The sequence below is a fragment of the Hemitrygon akajei genome, chromosome 3 (assembly GCF_048418815.1).
Source record: "Hemitrygon akajei chromosome 3, sHemAka1.3, whole genome shotgun sequence".
NCBI lineage: Eukaryota > Metazoa > Chordata > Chondrichthyes > Myliobatiformes > Dasyatidae > Hemitrygon > Hemitrygon akajei.
The window spans coordinates 31,205,788-31,225,886 of NC_133126.1; the positions used below are offsets into that span (position 1 = coordinate 31,205,788).

At 44.8% G+C, this 20,099-nt stretch overlaps 1 protein-coding gene across 1 annotated transcript in view; it reads right to left on the reverse strand.

The window, feature by feature from the left end:
• Positions 1-20,099, reverse strand: part of vash1 (vasohibin 1) — a 34,915-nt gene that overhangs the window by 12,886 nt on the left and 1,930 nt on the right. The window contains exons 2-3 of the mRNA XM_073039477.1: positions 5,555-5,643; positions 707-763 (exon numbers count right to left, since the gene is read on the reverse strand). Of these exons, the coding sequence (XP_072895578.1) occupies positions 707-763; positions 5,555-5,643 (146 nt within the window). The remainder of the gene's footprint in view (positions 1-706; positions 764-5,554; positions 5,644-20,099) is intronic.

Here is a 20,099-nt window from a genome sequence, read left to right on the forward strand (position 1 = left end):
ACTGCCTGTGATGAATCTTTTGGACTTCAGTATCCCTAGCAACATACGGGCATCTAAATTTCTGTGGCAGTCATCTATGGTTGAAATGAATTCTCACTCGGCAGTAACTTGTGATGCTTCTCTCACAAGTTTCACTAGCTTGGGACGCGAGATTATGTCATCAGCTCACAGTTATGTCAACACAAGACAGGACATCAGTTCTGAAATCAGTTTTTGCCCCCTTTGTGTTAAGCAGAATAAAAGGCAACAATTACCCAGATCTTGAATATTTATGCAGTACACCAGTCACCCTAATTGTGATTCTTCTGTGAGTTTATATTATTGTCTATTTAACAGTGGGTTTATTTTAATTGAGGTGTGTCTTTTCTTGTGCAATGTTTGGAAGACCCAAACGTGGCTGGAAAAAATAGCTGCAGCTGAAGATTTTGAGCTTGAGATGCAGTGACACAGAATATAAAATAGTATATTTATACTAGCTTTATAGTTCTCCATTTAGAACAAACAGAACATTACAGCACAGCACATACCATTGTGGGAAATGCTTGCCACATGAAGGAGGCCAAACTGAGCATGGCACAGGAGAAGGACCATATGACTGGCTTGCATGGGTTAATAACAAAGGTGGCATAAACTGGTTCTTTGAATCAACACAATATTGCCCAAGTGGGTGTGTTTTGATGAACATGAACAGATCAGTGCTACTTACCCAGTTAGAGGTCGATTCTTCTTAATCTCAAAGAACTGGGTCCCAGTGTGATTGTACCTGGATTGCACAGTTAAGCAACGTACTTCAACATGTCTGAGGCAAAAATCGCTCTAGTGATGAGACACTGCAGCGTACTGGGCCCAACTGCTCTCAACGCTGGGAAAGATGTGCATGTGAATATTCTTCAATAACTCAACAGTTCTGGATGTGTAGACTCGGGACCTGAAAGCTCATTTAACCCCATGACACCCGTCCCAATCCAATCCATGAAGTATACACTGAGCCCTGACATCAGGCAGCTGTTTGCAAAGAGGCTGGTGTAACCCACACATAAACCTTGCTTTAACTGTAGTTGCACTTTGGTAATACAAGGGGGCATAACTTCAAGGTGATTGGAGGAAGGTATGGGGGTATGTCAGTCAGCTGTATATTCTCCCCCCCACCCCCAAGAATGGTGGGTGTGTGGAACACACTACGGGGTGGTGGTGGAGGAGACAGATACATTGAGGGCATTTAAGAGACTCTTGGTTAGCACATGGATAAAAGAGAAAATATTGGACTATGTTGAGGGAAGGATTAGATTCATCTTAGATGAAAAGAAGAAGAAAGCCCTTAACTCCGAGTGGAGTCATCGGGACGCCGTCATGATGGCATTTTTTAGCCAGCTTTCTTTACTTTTACGAGGCCAAGTTGCTAGCTCGATGCTTAACCCAGCACGGATGGAAAGCGTGCAAGGAAGCCGGCTGGATTCGAACTCGGGACCCTTTGCTCCAAAGTCTGGCGCTGATACCACAACGCCACCAGCCAGCAAGATTGATCTTAACAGTAGGTTTAATGGTCAGCAAAACATAATGGTCAAAGCGCCTGTGCTGTATTGCTCCATATTCGATGCATCTTCTGTCGAGTAAGATGCTGAGGTGTTCTCACCACTCAACAGGCAGCTTTTGGTGAAGTTGAAGCCTGCAGGTGAATGGCCTTTCAACCAACTACAAAGGGAAACCGCACAAGTCCTCCTTGATATTCCATTAGGGTGTTCACGGAACTGAGTGTGCCCGTGACTACAGGTAGTATGAAGGATAACTCCATTCCCTCGACCATCAGGAAGGACTGAACTGCACCCTGGTAACATCACGTCACAGACAACGTCTGGGAGCAGAGCAGGGTGAGGGGGAAAGAGGTGGAGGTGCCTTCATTTCCCCTCTGTTTGCCCTTCAATTTAAACAAACTCTTCATCTCTGGGAATCAGGAAAAAGGAAGACTTGCGCAAGTCAAGGTACACTAATTTCCAGCTTTGCATATGAACAGAACTAACACTGACTATGCTCGCTCAACAGTTCAGTGTATTTTGCCCAAATGCAGAAAAAACAGCTGACAAACCGAGAAAAGCAATGCAATCCCCGAAGCTTTACCTCAAAATTAATGGAGGTTTAAGAATCAGTTAGTTTTCTCTATTAATGGGAGAGTTAACAGAACATTATTGCTGATGAAGCCATGTTCCTCCAACACTCGATGTCAATCATCTGCAAAATCTCCTGTGTTTAGAACATTATTGTACATTGTTCGGGGAATTGATTACAAAAGCAGAGAGATTATGTTTGTTATTCAGGCATTGCATTTAGTAAATCAAATAAGAGAAAAATGTATGCAGTAAATGGTGGGGCCCCAAGGAGTGTTAATGAGCAGGAAGTATACCAAATCATTCGGAATATAGACAATATGAATGGTAACTGTTTTCCCCAAAGTAGCAGAAGATAAAGCTAGGGCAGATTCTGATTTATTTATCATATGTACATACATCAAAACATCTCAGGTTGAGAGGGGAAAGTTTTAAAGGAAACTTTAGGAGTGTTTCCACCCCCTCCCCACATGGAGGGTGCTGGATATGTGGAATAAGCTGCTAGAGGAAGATGCAGAGGTAGGTACAATTGCAATGGTGCAAGGACTCATGATGGTAAAGTGCAGAGGGAGCTTCCTGCATTGGAAGAATAGAGGACCAAGGTCACTGTCTGAAAATGGTCACCTGTGGGATGATTGTTTTTCTGCAAGGGTGGCGAGTCTTTGCAAGGAGACAAGACACAGGATTAAGATGAGAGGAGAGAGGTTCAATAGGAACCTAAGGGGCAAGCTTTTCACCAGGGTGTGGTCAGTATGTGGAATGAGCTGCCAGAGAAGTGATTGAGGCTGATAACGTTAAAGACTTTTAAAAGACACTTGGACAGGATAGTTTTAGATAGATGTGGGCCAGATGCATGCAGACAGACAGGCTCAGATGGATATTTTAGCCAGCATGGACAAGATAGGGTGAAGGGCCCTTTTTCCCATGCTGTGCAAATAACCCAGCGCAGCAAGGTAGCGCAGCAGATAGCGTAACGTTTACAGCACCAGCAATATGGGGTTCAATTCCAGCCACTGTCTGCAAGTAGTTTGTACATTCTCCCTGTGACCACGTGGATTTCCACCCGGTGCTCTGGTTTCCTCCCACTTTGCAAAGGCAGGTGCATTAGGGTCAGTAAGCTGTGGGCATGCTACACTGGCGCCAGAAGTGAGACTTACCGGCTGATCCCAGCACATCCTCGGACTGTGTTGGCCTTTGATACAAATTTTCACTGTACGTTTCAATGAGCATGTGACAAATAAAGCTAATATTTAAACAAATTTGCTTCTCAGAGCAGAGAGGGAGGGTCTGAACTTGTTTTAAAGCTGGAGGGATTGTTGAGAAGCAAGAAAATACAAGATTTCCATTGGCGGATGGGAGCGGTGAGTCGAGGTTACTCTCTTATCAGCCACGATGGTATGGACATGCCTCACAGTGGCTCAAACACGAAAAAGTCTGCAGAGGCTGCAAATCCAAGCAATGCACACTCAAAGCTGGAGGAACTCAGGTCAGGCAGCATCTATCGAAAAGAGTAAACAGTCAATGTTTTGGGCTGAGACTCTTCATCAGAACTGGGAAAAAAAATGTGAGAATTGGAGTAAGAAGGTGTGGGGAAGATGTGGTACAAGTTGGTAGGTGATAGGTGAAACCAGGAGAGGGGGAGTAAAGAACTGGGAACTAAATGGTGAAAGAGATAAAGGGCTGGAGAAGGGGAAATCTGAGAGGGTAGAACACCATGGAAAGAAGGGAAGGGGGAGGCAATGGGTAGGTAAGGAGATAAAGTGAGAGGGAGAAATAGGAATGGGGAATGGTGAAGGGGCAAGTACTGGAAGTTCAAAAAGTCAATGTTCATGCCATCATGTTGGAGGCTACCCAGATGGAATACAAGGTGTTGCTTCTCCAACCCGAGTGTGGGCTCATCACAGCAGCAGGCGGGCTTGGACTGACATGTCGGAATGTGAATGGGAAGTAGAACTGAAATGCGTGGCCTCCAGGAGATCCCTTTTTCCACCCCGGTGGATGGAGTGCAGGTGTTCAGCGAAGAAATCGCCCAGTCTCCGCCGGGTCTCATCGATATACAGGAGGCCACATCAGGAGCACTGCATACAGTGGATGACCCCAAACTCACAGGTGAAGAGTTGCCTCACCTGAGAGGACTATTTGGGGCCCTGAATGGTAGTGAGGGAGGTGGTGTAGGGGCAGGTGTGGCACTTGGTCCGCTTGCAAGAAGTACCCGGAGGGCTTTCAGGAGCCCCTCAGTGGCTTCTCTTTGGTACATCTGTGTGACCTGGTCTGGGTCACATTATGAAGACATGAGAGTCAACCCTAATAAAATTAGACCACTCAGGTTAGGCGCCAACTCCTCCATGTTAGGAGGTTGGTGGTGGTGTTGTTATCGTAGGTTACAACAGGACATTGACAGGATGCGCATTTGGGCTGAGAAGTGGCAGACAGCTAAACCTGGAAAAATGTGAAGTGTTTCAATTTGGAAGGTAGAATTTGAAGGCAGAATACAGGGTTAACGGCAGGATTCCTAGCAGTGTTGAAGAACAGAGATCTTAGAGTCTACATTCATAGATCCCTGAAAGTTTAGTTATTTAGAGATACAGAGTGGACACAAGCCCTTTCAGCCCATCTATTTAACCCTAGAATTTACAATGACCAATTATCCTACTAAACAGTACGTCTGAAGGAAAGCATCTTATAAGGTTGTAAGAAGGTGTAGAGTGTGGTGGCCTGTATTAGTCAAGGTATTGAGCTCTCGGGCAGCAATGTTGTATCATGGCTTTATAAAACCCTTGCTTAGCCACTCTTAAAATACTGTGCTTAGATCTGCTCGCCTCATTATAGGAAAGAAGCTTTATAAGGGGTGCAGAGGGGATTTATCAGGCTGCTGCCTCAATTAGAGAGCATGTCTTATGAGGAAAGGTTGAGTGAGCTAGGGTTTTTCTCTTTGGAGCAATGAGAGATGACTTGATAGACATTCAAAATGAGGCAGCATAGATCAAGTGGATAGCCAGAGACTTTCTCCCCAGGGTGGAAATGCGGAATACGAGAGGGCATACCTTTAAGATGTTTGGGGGAAAAGTACAAGGAATTAGTTTTAAAAAAGCAGAGTGGTGGGTGCATGGAGTGTGCTGCCAGGGCTCGGGGTGGAGGCACACACATTAGTGACATTTAAGAGCCTGAGGTAGGCATACGGAAAGAAAAATGGAGGTTTATATGGGAGGGAGGAGTCGGTTTGAGTCAGCACAACATTGTGGGCCGAAGGGTCTATACTGTGCTGTAGTGTTTTATGTTCTACATGGCTCAACACAGATCTGCAACAGGGCTGAATTTATACTTGGTGATTTTGATGAGAAACATTAAGACCTGCGTTCCCAGAAGGTAATTCCGATTTCTAGCATCCATGGTGCTCTGCTGTATGACTCTGTGCTTCTGCATCACCCCCATCCCTGGGGCTCAAAGGATACTGCAACTCCCTGGTGTATCTCTGTATGGCTTCCAGGCGGTCAGGAACAAGTGTGGACAGCTGAAATGTAGGCACACATGGTATCGGAATCTGAAAGCACAGGAAACATGCAGAATTAAGTTCAGTTACACACAACCAACCAAAGAGACTGCAGTGAGGAAGTGGGTGAGCTGGCCCACTCATTAAATGGGGCTGTTTAGCCCCGGGGGCAAAAATAAAATGATATAAAGACAGAAACAATGAGCTTAATGCTGGGAATGTATCACAGGCTACAGAACCACGATTCCTTCAATAACCTCACCAATGCAACTTTCATCCTCACTGCAACCACCAGATTTTCTCCTGCATGGTAAGCTGAGAAGCACCCCTTCGTTTATAAACTGGAACAGCAGAAATCTCCACTGTGATCCTGTCCCTCTCAGCCTTCTTGCAGATGTTCCACTTCCACAGCACAGGAACATGTCCCCATGACTTATCCCTTCTGTGCCCCTCTACTACGACCCCCTCAGCCTTCTCTGCACCATGGAAAACAAACCCAACCTCTGCAGTCTCCCTTTTAACTGAAAAGCCTCAGAACCCTCTCCAGTTCAAACATGTCCCTTCAATTCTGTAGTGACCAGAACTGTACCCAGCACTCTGGCTGTGGTCGCAGCAAAGTTGTGTCATAATTTCTGTGCTCTTATATACACACCTGGGTAAATGAAGTATATGGCACGCCTTCTTAAATACCTGACCTCCCTGTGTCGACACCTTCAGATCTTTGCACGTGCCCACTGAGGTCCCTCTGGTCCTCAGCGCTCCCTGGGCTCCACGGCTCATTGTGCATGTCACATCCCTGCTCATCCTCCTTCCATCTACATCTTATAGTCAAACCCTGGGACCTGACCTGATGCATCCTGACGCCAAGCCCACACGACCTGTGACCCCCGCCATCCCGTGAGGACCGTTATCCTTGCGTGGTTCTACGCACTCCCTAGTTCTCTTCCTGATCCATGTCTGGAATGCTTTGGAATTCTCTTTCCAGCACGGCAGCATAGCAGTTAGCCTAATGCTACCATAGTACCAGTGACCTGTGTTCCGTGCCCAGCGCCATCTCTAATGGGTTAGTACATTTTCCCCATGACAAAGGGGGATTTGTTGGTGCTCTGGCTCCCTCCCACAGTCCAAAAGTGCATTGGTTACGAGGTTAATAGGTCCCGAGTGCATCGAGACACAGTGGGCTTGTGGGGCGAATTAGCCTGTTACCATGCTGTATCTCTAAATAAAAAATAAATTCCATCTCCCCTTGCCTTCCAAGTGATCGGTATCATTCTCCAACTCAGACGACCTTTAATAAGGCTTGTGACACCTGCGAACATACTCACACTTCTTATGTTCGTATCCTGTCAAGGTGAACAACAAACAGCAGGGGACCCAGCACCAATCCTTGCACAATACCTCTGGTCGCAAGCTTCCCAGCACAAATACAACACTCCACCACCTTGCTCTGCCTGCATCAAGCTGATTGCGGATCCGTCTGAACCAGTTTCAATCTGGGATCTTACTGAAGTACATGTGGACTATGTCAATGACGCATCGCTCACTTCTTCATCTCCTTAAAGAGTTAATCTAATTGAACAGAACTGACTTTCCCTAAACAATGCCATGCCAGTTACTAATGATTAAATCCTGCCATCAGGAGTGCAATTTTATTTTTCTTTTCTTGTCATCAGTGGCCATAGAAGATTTTTAAATTTTCCCAGCAATCTTCTCCCTTGTCTCCCACGGCAGTCAAGGTTCATAGAGCGTTATAGCACAGTACAAGCCCTTCAGCCCAAAATGATGTGCCAATCTTTTAACTTGCTCGAAGATCACTTCCCTCCTATATGGATGACAGAAAAAATATACAGAAGGCTACTCAAGAGTTTCTTAAATATTCCTAATGTACTTGCCTCTACCATCATCCACATACCTGTGGAAAAAAAACCTCTCACATCCCCCCTTGCCTTCCTCCGATGACATTGAAATTATACCCTGGTATAAGCTATTTCCACCCTGGGATAAAGAACATTGGCCAACCACTCAATCTATGCCTCTATCAAGTCACCGCTCACCCTCCTTCACTCTAGTTCATGTAATCTTTCCTCATAAGAAATTTTCTCTAATCCAGGCAGCACCCTGGTAAATTCTGGGGTTTTTCCTGCTTGGCTGCTGGTGACTAGTGGTGTTCCACAGGGGTCTGTGTTGGGACTGCGTCTTTTCACATTATAGAACATGTCGATGATTTGGATGAGAAAATTGATGGCTTTGTGGCCAGGTTTGCGGACAATACAAAGATAGGTGAAGGGCTGGTAGTGTTGAAGAAGCAGGGAGTCTGCAGAAGGACTTAAACAGATTAGGAGAATGGGCAAAGAAGTGGCTGATGGAATGCAATATAGGGAGGTGCATGCTCATGCAATTTGGTAAAAATGATAAAAGTGTAAAGGCGTAGACTTTTCTAAACGGGGAGAAAACATCAGAAATCAGAGGTGAAAAACAACTTGGGCAGGATTGCCTAAAGATTAACTTGCAGGTTGAGTTAGTGGTAAGGAAGGCAAATGCAATGCAAGCACTCATTTTGAGAGGACTAGGATATAAAAGCATGTAATGCTGAGGCTTTATAAAGCATTAGTCAGACTGCTCTCGGAGTATCGTGACCAGCTTTGGGCCTCTTGTCTGAGAAAAGACTTTGGAGAGGGTCCAGAGAAGGTTCACAAGAATGACTCCAGGAATGAAAGGGTTAACATATGAGGAACATTTGATGGCTCTGGGCCTACTCTCATTGGAGTTTCGAGGAATTTGGAGGTGGGGGGGGGGGGGGGGGGGGAAGAAGAAAATTTCACTGAAACCTATCCAATATTGAAATACCTCGATAGATTGGATGTGGAGGGGATGCTTACAAAAGTGAGGGAGTCCAGCACCAGAAGGCACGGCCTCAGAATCAAGGGATGTCCCATTAGAACAGAGGCAAGGAGGAATTTCTTTAGCCAAAGGGTGGTGAATATGTAGAATTCATTACCATAGTTAGCTGTGGAGGCTAAGTCATTGGGTATATTTAAAGCGAAGATTGATAGGTTCTTGATTAGTAGAGGTATCAAAGGTTACAGGGAGAAAGCAGGAGAATGGGTTTGAAGTGGATAATAAATCTGCACTGATGGAATAGCAGAGAAAAACCAATAGGCCGAATGGCCCAATTATATTCTTATGTCTTATAGTCGCTCTTCTGGTGTAATTAGAATTCCATATCCTGGCAACTGTTCAGAGGCCTACACAAAACTCCCATCAGGGTCTTTGTAGTCTTGCAGTTTCTTAACTTCACACACAAGGATTCTACATCTTTCGATCCTACATCGCCTCTAAGGATTTGATTTTTTAAAAATAAAGACAACAGTCACTCATCCTCTCTGCCTACCTGCCTTTCGATACAACATGGATCCTTGGATGTTAAGCTCCCAGCTATGATCTTCTTTCAGCTATGACTCAGCGATTTTCACAATGCCATACCTAGCAATCTCTAACTGCACTACAAGATCATCTACTTTATTCTGTATACTGTGTACATTCAAAGGTAACACCTTCAGACCTGTATTCACCACACTTCTTGATGTTGGCCCGTGTTTGTAACACTTTAACTCATCTTACTGACTACAATTTTGTCCTATCATCTGCCTGCTCTTCCTCAGTCTAACTACACACTGCATCTAGTTGTACATCAGCTGCCCCATCCTCAGCCCTATCACTTAGCTTCCATCCTCCCTGCCAAATCACTTTGAACTTTCCCCAACAACTCTAGGAAACCTGCCTGCAAAGATATTGGTCCCCAAGTTCATATGTAACCAGTCCTTTTTGTACAGGTCAAACCCTCCCCACCTCTAAGAGGACCACAACCTTGTTGTGGTTGGGAGGCTTGCATGCCTCAATGGCCTGGTGAGCTGTGTTGGCTGGCATCAGGGCTTTATGCTTTGGCTCCTGGTAGAGTCGCCCACGCCAGACAGCAGAGGCCAGACCAAGAGTGGTCCATGGATCCTCCAGGTCTGGGGGTTCAGCTCAGGAATAACAACCCTGACTGGTAAAACAAAGTTGTTACAGAAACAGCGATGAAGAATCCTTCTACATCTGATTGCGACAGTATTCCTGAGCCCCTCATCCATGACTTGCATAACTGACAGCAGTGAAAACAGAGAGGAAAGACTACTGAGAAGACTTGGTCATCTTTTAGCCCACTTCAGATCTAATATCTCCTGTTTAATTTGTTGTTCCCAGCAATTTTCTACTTGCACCACCTTACTGACTGGTTTCTACCCCATGGCCTTTATTTACCTTCCTCATTCATCCCTCTCCCTTGGCACCTTGGCTTGTCAATTATGGGATGTGGATGCCGGCATTTACTGCCCATCCCTAACCAGTGAAAAGTTAATCACTCTACTGGGGCAGGAGTCACATACAGGCCAGATCAGAAAAGGACAGCACACTTTGCTCTCTGATGGACGTCAGCAAATCAGATGGGTGCTCTCGATAATCTGTTCGTTTTACATTTACCACTACTCAGATTTAATTGAGTTGAATTTATGTTTCCCAGCAGCTGTGGTGGCATTAGAACTCATTTCTGGATCAATGTTCTGGAAACCCTAGCTGCTCATACAACAACATAACTCTTAAGTACCAATCCTCACCCACATCCTTTCTTACTACGATACAAATCCTTCATTCTGCCTGTGCCATGTAGCAACAAACGAATCCCCTTGCCAGGTTAATGCTCACTTTCCTTTGCACAATGACATTACACCCACACAGATAACCCTCCCTCTTTTAATCCCATCACTCCTTACCTTTCTAAAACTCCTTGGAGGCACTAAACCTCCTACTTTGCTCAACTCAAAGTTACACCTGCTGCTCAGTAGTTGATATGCTGGACCATGCCATAAATTTCCATGACCTCTCCCACATCTCTGTTCCAAGTATCAGAATCATATTTATCACTGATGTATGCCGTCAAATGCATCTTTTTGTAGTACAGTGCAAGACAAAAAACAAGCTACACAATAAACGAACCATGCAAAAAAGGAATAAGGTAGTGCTCACGGGCCATTCAGAAATGTGATGGTGGAGGTGGAGAAACTGTTCCAGAATGATTGAGTGTGGGTCTTCAGGACTCCTGTACCTGTTCCCCAATGGACGTAACGGAAAGAGGAAATGCCCAAATAGCCAGACCCTTTGTTTGTGCCCTCTTGAGGCACTATCTCTTGAACGGTGGGGAGGATTGTGCACATAGCTGATGCACAACACTCTGCAGTCTCTTGTGATCCCCTGCATTGGCGCCTCCATACCAAACTGTGATGCACCAGTCAGAATGCTCTCCATGCTACATTTGAAGAAACGTTCAAGAATCTTTGGTGACATCTCCTCAAACTCCTAATGAAGCATAGTTGCTGGTGAGCTTTCTTCATGATTGTATCAATGTGCTGGGCCCAGGACAGGTCCTAGCAGATGCTGATTCCCAGGAACTTGAAGCTGCTCACTCTTTCCACCACTGACCCCTCAATGAGGACCGGTGTGTGTCCCCCTTCCTGAAGGCCACAATCAGCTCCCTATGGATCCACATCCCTTTGTGTGGATCCAGTCATCCCTCTCCGGAGATAGCTCTGCAACACCCTCTTGCTCTTATACTGGAACCACCTGCCCATTACATCCTCAGCACAATATACAAGTTCCGAGTCACTTTCAACACATTTACCAGTGACATTCAGCTCACCAGGGAAATCTCAGAGTGGCTAAGATAGGAGAGCAGAACTAGGCTATTTGACCCATTGAGTCTGCTTCTCCATTCCATTATGGCTGATTTATTTTCCCTCTCAACACCATACTCCTTCCTTCTCCCTGTAACCTTTGACACCCTTACAAATCAAGAGCATATCAACTTATAAACTAGAGAACATCTGCAGATGCTGGAAATCCAAGCCACACACAAAATGCTGGAGGAACTTATCAGGCCAGGCAGCACGTAAGGAGAAGAGTGCAGTCGACGTTTCAGGCCTAGACCCTTCAGGAGGACTGGAGGAAAAAAAAGATGAGTAGATTTCACTGTCGCAGTGGAGGAGCCATGGACTGACATATTGGAATGGGAATGATCTCATTGCAACTTCTGGTAATAGCCTTCCCCTCCTCCCCTCACCATTCCCTTTTCCCTCTTTCACCTTACCCCCTTGCCTGCCCATCACCTCCCCCTTTCTTTCTTCCATGGCCTTCTGTTCTCTATCAGACTTCCCCTTCGCCAGCTCTTCTTAGCAATCAATTTCCCAGCTCTTTACTTCATCCCTCCCCCTCCTGGTTTCACCCATCACTGTGTGTTTCACTCTCCCCCCCCCCCCAACTTTTATATCTACTCATCTTTTTTTCTCCAATCTTCCCGAAGGATCTTGGCCTGAACGTCAAATGTACTTTCTCCCCCCCATAGATGCTACCTGGCCTGAGTTCAGCTTATCAACTTATGCTTTAAATATACCCAATGACTTGGCCTCCACAGCCGTCAGTAGCAAAGGATTCCACATTCACCATGCTCTGGCTGAAGAAATTCCTCTTCTGTTTTAAAAGGACGCTATTCTATTCAGAGGCTGTGCCCTCTGGGCCTAGATTCTCCCACTATGGGAACCATTCTCCCTATCTTTCAATATCCGATGGGAATCTTCACTGAAACCTCCCTCATTCTTCTCAACTCCCATCAAGTAAAGGGCCAGAACCATCAAATGCCCTTCCTACATTAACCCTTTCATTACAGAGATGATTCTCACTACCCTCCTTTCATTCCTGTCCAATGCCAGTATATTCTTTCATGCATAAGGGGGCCTAAACTGGTCACAATATTTAAGAGTGGTCTGACCAATGTTTTATAAAGACTCAGTATTACATCCTTGCTTTTATATTCAAGTTCTCTTGAAATTAAGTGCCTACATTGCCTTTTACTTCCTCTCCACTGACTCAACCTGCAGATTAACCTTTAAGGAATCCTACACAAGGACTCCCAAGTCCCTTTGGCTCCCCATTTAGAAAATAGCCGACTACTTTATTTCTTCTACCAAAGTGTGGTCCACACAGTGCAGTCCAAGTCAGCACTCAACATCAACAACCCATTGCTTGATTCTCTCAAATGATATGAATCTCACTTTTTTCTGCTGTTGCAAGGAAAGAGTTAAAATTGGTTCTTCCTTGGTATATGCTAAAACATGTAACACAAAATGTACTTTTATAGAACAAAATGGTGTCAGCTTGGAATGTGGCAATGGCCTACAGCTGTGCATGGACACAGCCCAGAGATTAGATACTAGTGAAGGATGATTTCTTCATTACAGATATGGGATCTTGGTTTCTAATTTGTGTGGAGGCTGGAAGTCGCAAGAGATAAAGTAGAGGCTGGCATAACTAGGGGATGGAAAATTACTGAGGTAAAAGTTGTTAAGATTCTTGAAGGGTATAAGGAGCAATTTCTTTGTGCAAGGGGAGGAATCTTATCTTAGGCTGGATTACAACTCGTGCTAAGAGCTGGCGATAGAGACAAAAATATTTAGGGAGAGAGAGAGATACTGACTCTAACAGCCGTCAGGTACCTGCAGTTTGTGCGGCATGGCTTAGTGGTTGGTTTATAAGTATTATTTTGTCTTCTACTTTATTTACCATTTTTCTTTCATTCTGTATGATTTAAATAACTAATAAAGTAATTTCTTATAACTTTTAACACATGTAGTGGTGTCACCTTAGTTTGCCGATACCCTTAATGATTCAGAAAAGAACAAGGAATTAATGTAGAAATATTTTCATTGTAGCCTGATGTCACATTGAACAAGAGATCAGCAGCAAAACTTTATTTTGGTGTTTTTGCCCACCTCCTTGCTCAAGCTGAAGCTAGACCCCTTTGATAGCTGGGGCTTAACCGTACAGCTGACATTGGCTTACAAGTCCCAGCTTATTTTAGTTGCTGCACCACTGCTCATGTTCTGCCCTATCCTTACTGCAGAGTCATACAACGGGCAACAAGCCCTTTATTCCTACCACAGCGCATGACATACACTTCCCGAACACTATATTCTAACTGCCACTTCTTTGCTCATTATCCTAATCTATCCAAATTCTGCTACAGTCTCCCCCTGCTCTTCTACCTAAACCTGGTCACAGAGCCATTAATTCCATCATCCAGATTATTGACATACAACTTGGAAAGTAGCAGTCCCAACATCAGCCCCTGCAGAACACCATTAGTCAGCCAGCAGCCATCCTCAAAAGGCCCTCTTTAATCTAACTTTTTGCCCCCTGCCAGTCAGCCAATCACTTAATGCTACACACACACAAAATGCTGGAGGAACTCAGCAGGTCAGGTAGCATCCATGGAAAAGTGTAAACAGTCGACGTTTTGTGCCTAGACTCTTCCCACTGCGACATGTCAGTACATGGCCTCCTCTACTGCCTCGATGAGGCCACACTCAGATTGGAGGAGTAAAACCTTATATTCCAACTGGGTATCCTCCAACCTGATGGCATAAGTCGATTTCTCGAGCTTCCCGTAATGCTCTCCCCTTCACCATCTCCCTCTGGTGCTCCTCCCCTTCCCTTTCTTCTATGGCTTTCTGTCCTCTCCTATCAGATATCCCTTTCTCCAGTCCTTTATCTCTTTCACCAATGGACTTCCTAGCTCTTTACTTCACCCCCTCCACCTCTCCCTAGCTCTTTACTTCACCCCCTCCACCTCTCCCTAGCTCTTTACTTCACCCCCTCCACCTCTCCCGGTTTTACCTAGCGCCTACTACCTTGTAATTCTTCCTCAACTTCCCCCTCCACCTTCTTATACTGACTTCTCATTTTGTTCTCCAATCCTGACGAAGGGTCTTGACCTGAAATGTCGATTGTTTATTCTTTTCCATAGGTGCCGCCTGACCTGCCAAGTTCCTCCAGTATTTTGTGTGCATTGCTTGGATTGCCAGCACCTGCAGATTTTCTCGTCTCTGCTGAAGCAAGTATCTTTCCTGTAATACCACGGGGCTCTTATTTAGCAAACTCATGTGCAGCACCTTCTCAAAAGCCTTCTGAAAATCCAAGTAAACAACATCCACAGACCCTCCTTTGTCTATCCTGCCTGTTATTTCCTCTAAGAATTCCAACAGATTTTCCCTTAAAGGAACAAACCTATTTTACTGTAAAAAATAAAGATCTTAAAGATTAACTTTATGTCATGTGTACATCAAAACATATAGTGAAATGTGTTATTTGCATCAACAACCAACACTGTCCAAGGATTATGCTGGGGTACCTCACAAGTTGCCGCCAGGGTTCTGGCGCTAACGTAGCACGCCGACAACTTACTAACCTTAATCCGCAAGTCTTTGGAATGCGGGAGGAAACTGGAGCACTCAGTAAATCCGTGTGTCACTGGGAGAAAGTACAAACTCCTTACAGACTGCAGTGGGAATTGACCCCAGATCTTATAGCTATCACATTGGAAAGCATTGCGTTAACCATTACAGTCAGCATGCCACCTCATGTACCTCCAAGTACTCTGAAACCTCATCCTAACATCTTGCTGACCACCAAAGTCAGGCTAACTGATTTATAGTTTCTGTCTTTTGTCTCTGCCCCTGCTGAAAGAGTGGAATGACATTTGTGATTTTCCAGTCCTCTGGAACCATTCCAGAAACAAATTATTCTCGAAAGATCACAACTAATCTCTGCAGCCGCCTTTTCCAAATAAAAATGCACCAAATTCTGCAAAGTCCTCGTCAATATCGGGGAAAATAAGAAGTCATCCACTGCAATTACTCTGATATTGTTACATCTTGCCACAGTCTATGTATCTGTGTCTCTGTCTCCTGCTGGCTATCGGGAGGCCTGTACAATAACCTCAGCACAGTGATCGCACTTTTCATACTCTGAGCTGTGTTTGAACATAGAAAAACTACAGCGAACTGCCAGGTCAGCAGGAAAGGTCACTGGCTGCAGTCTACCACCACTGCAGGACGTGTATGTGTCCAGGGCAAAGTAGTGGGCAGGAAAAATCATTACAGGCACTACCCACCCTGCAAACTGTCTTTTCCAAATGCTCCCTTCTAGAATAAGGCTATTAAAATAAAAACCATGCCGTCTTAAAAGTTTCTTCTGCCAGACAGTTAACCTGATTAACCACTCTAGTTATTTCCACCACCCCCATTACCCTTGTGACCACACTGCGAAAACTTTAGACCACTTTTTAATACTGTAAGCACATACTCGTATTATGCACATTTTGTTCCACATTAGTACTAACTCAGTTTTATACATTTAAAAAAAATCCTGCAACAGTTGAATGTTGTTTATTGTTGCACGTCACATCAACACATCACATTTCTACTTCATGTGAACATATATGGCAAATAAAGTTGATCCTCGACAGGACAAACCCTCCTTTCTAAGTGTCACTGTCCCCCAGCAAAGACAACAGACAGTAGGTGCAGGAGTAGGCCATTCAGCCCTTCTAGCCAGCACCACCATTCACTGTGATCATGGCTGATCGTACACAATCAGTACCCCGTTCCTGCCCTCTCCCCATATCCCTTGACCCCGCTATAGATAGATACTTTATTCATCCCCATGGGGAAATTCAACATTTTTTCCAATGTCCCATACACTTGTTTTAGCAAAACTAATTACATAAATTACTCAGTAAAAATATGATATGCATCTAAATCACTCTCTCAAAAAGCATTAATAATAGCTTTTAAAAAGTTCTTAAGTAGTTTACTTAGATACATTAAATACAATCAACCCCGGCACTTTAACATATCTTACTCCTGGTGGTTGAATTGTAAAGCCTAATGGCATTGGGGAGTATTGACCTCTTCATCCTGTCTGAGGAGCATTGCATCGATAGCAACCTGTCGCTGAAACTGCTTCTCTGTCTCTGGATGGTGCTATGTAGAGGATGTTCAGGGTTTTCCATAATTGACCGTAGCCTACTCAGCGCCCTTCGCTCAGCTACCGATGTTATACTCTCCAGTACTTTGCCCACGACAGAGCCCGCCTTCCTTACCAGCTTATTAAGACGTGAGGCGTCCCTCTTCTTAATGCTGCCTCCCCAACACGCCACCACAAAGAAGAGGGCGCTCTCCACAACTGACCTATAGAACATCTTCAGCATCTCACTACAGACATTGAATGACGCCAACCTTCTAAGGAAGTACAGTCGACTCTGTGCCTTCCTGCACAAGGCATCTGTGTTGGCAGTCCAGTCTAGCTTCTCGTCTAACTGTACTCCCAGATACTTGTAGGTCTTAACCTGCTCCACACATTCTCCATTAATGATCACAGGCTCCATATGAGGCCTAGATCTCCTAAAGTCCACCACCATCTCCTTGGTCTTGGTGATATTGAGACGCAGGTATCTATAAGAGCTCTATCTAACTCTCTCTTGAATGCATCCAGAGACTTGGCCTCCACTGCCTTCTGGGGCAGAGCATTCCACATATCCACCACTCTCTGGGTGAAAAAGTTTTTCCGCATCTCTGTTCTAAATGGCCTACCCCTTATTCTTAAACTGTGGCCTCTAGTTCTGGACTCACCCATCAGCGGGAACATGCTTCCTGCCTCCAGTGTGTCCAATCCCTTAATAATCTTATATGTTTCAATCAGATCCCCTCTCATCCTTCTAAATTCCAGTGTATACAAGCCCAGTCGCTCCAATCTTTCAACATATGACAGTCCCGCCATTCCGGGAATTAACCTTGTGAACCTATGCTGCACTCCCTCAATAGCAAGAATGTCCTTCCTCAAATTTGGAGACCAAAACTGCACACAATACTCCAGGTGGGGTCTCACCAGGGCCCTGTACAGCTGCAGAAGGACCTCTTTACTCCTATACTCAATTTCTCTTGTTATAAAGGCCAGCATGCCATTAGCTTTCTTCACTGCCTGCTGTACCTGCATGCTTGCTTTCATTGACTGATGTACAAGAACACCTAGATCTCGTTGTACTTCCCCTTTTCTTAACTTGACTCCATTTAGATAGTAATCTGCCTTCCTGTTCTTGCCACATTAAACTGCATCTGCCATACATTTGCCCACTCACCCAACCTGTCCAAGTCACCCTGCATTCTCATAACATCCTCCTGACATTTCACACTGCCACCCAGCTTTGTGTCATCAGCAAATTTGCTGATGTTACCTTTAATGCCTTCATCTAAATCATTAATGTATATTGTAAACAGCTGCAGTCCTAGCACCGAACCTTGCGGTACCCCACTGGTTACAGCCTGCCATTCCGAAAGGGGCCCGTTAATCACTACTCTTTGTTTCCTGTCAGCCAGCCAATTTTCAATCCATGTCAGTACTCTGCCCCCAATACCAAGTGCCCTAATTTTGCCCACTAATCTCCTATGTGGGACTTTATCAAAAGCTTTCTGGAAGTCCAGGTACACTACATCCACTGGCTCTCCCGTGTCCATTTTCATAGTTACATCCTCAAAAAACTCTAGAAGACTAGTCAAGCATGATTTTCCCTTCATAAATCCATGCTGACTCGGACTGATCCTTCTACTGCTATCCAAATGTGTCGTAATTTCCTCTTTTATAATTGACTCCAGCATCTTTCATGATGCTGGATGATCATCATGATCATGATGATTTAAAAAAAAAATCTTTTCCAGCATCTAAAAGACAGCAAAGGAGAGTTGAAATAACAATGTACGTCAGTGAGACCAAGCACAAGGTACCTGCACTCTTCTCTGTCCACAACCACCAATTCAAGCACTCTGATGCCATACCATTCCAACACTCATTATTCCCTCACTAACCTGTCTGTTAACAGCCTTCAGCACAGCCACAGAGAGGCCAAACACCAACTACAATATCTCATAGCCTAGAGACCAATTTAATGAACAGAGTTTTCCAACTTCAACTGTGTTCCACCAACATACTCTCCCTCTCCACCCACCTTTTACCCATAGCCATCACCCTGATGCTCATCTACCTTGACCTGTGCCATTTTCTCCTTAATCTGGTCTCATCTACCATTATTTACATATCCTCCAAACTGTGCTGGTTCCCTCTCTCGTCTCCTCCCTCCACACCTGCCCACTCACATATCCACCTACCTGAGTTTGTTCTACCCATTCCTTTCCTCCCCCACCCCTACCTGCCCACCATCCTTCCCTCATCCCTCCCTCTGTACAATACCAGCCACCTTCCCTCTACACTCTCAGTCTGAATGCATACACATCAATCCTCGTGACAAATAAACCAGTCAGCATCTTTGGGAACAATTTCTTCCCCTCTGTCATCAGATTCCTGAACAGTCCACCAACACTACTCCTCTATTCCTGACGAAGGGTCTCGGCCCGAAACGTCGACATCGCTTCTCCCTATAGATGCTGCCTGGCCTGCTGTGTTCTACCAGCACTTTGTGTGTGTTGTTGTTTGAATTTCCAGCATCTGCAGATTTCCTCGTGTTTGCCCTCTATTCCTCTTCTACATGATATATTTTTGTAACTTAAATGAGCCCTTCCTGTCCACTTTTAACCCTGCAATCACCTCAGTTTCTACAACCACTAGTTTTCCCAGTTTTTTCCCCCAATTTCCTCCTGAGCTATTAGCTCACTGTAATATTCACCAATGTTTTATTGAACTCTTCTATCACCACTCTAAGATTTTTTAAAAATTAAAATGCAAGTTTCCCCATACTGCATATTAACCACCTTATCATCCAGGCATGACATCTTCTCATTGCTACCACCAGGGAGGTGGTACAGGAGTCTGAAGACACAACATTTTTGAAATAGCTTCCTTCCACTGCTGAAAGATTAATGGTCTATGAACACTACCTTGTTAATTTGCTCTCTGTGCACCAATTATATTTTTAATACATTTCTTATTGTAACGTACAGTAATTTTTTATGTCTTTCACCGTACTGCTGCTGCAAATTACATGCCATTTGCCAGTGATAATAAACCTGCTTATGATTATGTTTCCTGGGATCCAAGTGCACTGGAAAGGCTGGTATATAGACTTCCCCGGGAAAGGGTGAGGGATGAGCCATTGTGGCCTTCATGGTGAAGGTGCTGCCGCAGTGCTGCTGGGGAGGGTAAATCAGGGGCAAGGAAAGAGCAGTGATTAAATGTGTGACAGAGGGGAACTCGCTGACAAGCCATTCCTGCATGACTGATTTTGTTATGTTTCCCGATGGCAGAGGTTGTGGGGTTTGGAAGGTGCTATTAGTGGTGACAGCCCTGCTCTTTGTGGAGGATACATACTACAATCACAACGTGCTGCTGCCAGAAGAAACAAATTCTTAAAAGCACTGAAAACCTGATGGTGTCCTGGAGCTGAACTGTTCAGCATCTCCCTTCCACAGACGCTGCTCAACCTGATGGGTAGATTCAACATTTTCTGTTTTCACCTCAGTATTTTATTTCCTTTCCTCCTCAGTGGAATGTAGGAGACCTTAAAGGTTGCCTATCTGCATAAAGCATGCTCTCTCATCCAGACAGCAACCTGGTAAATCTCCTCTAAAGCGTTC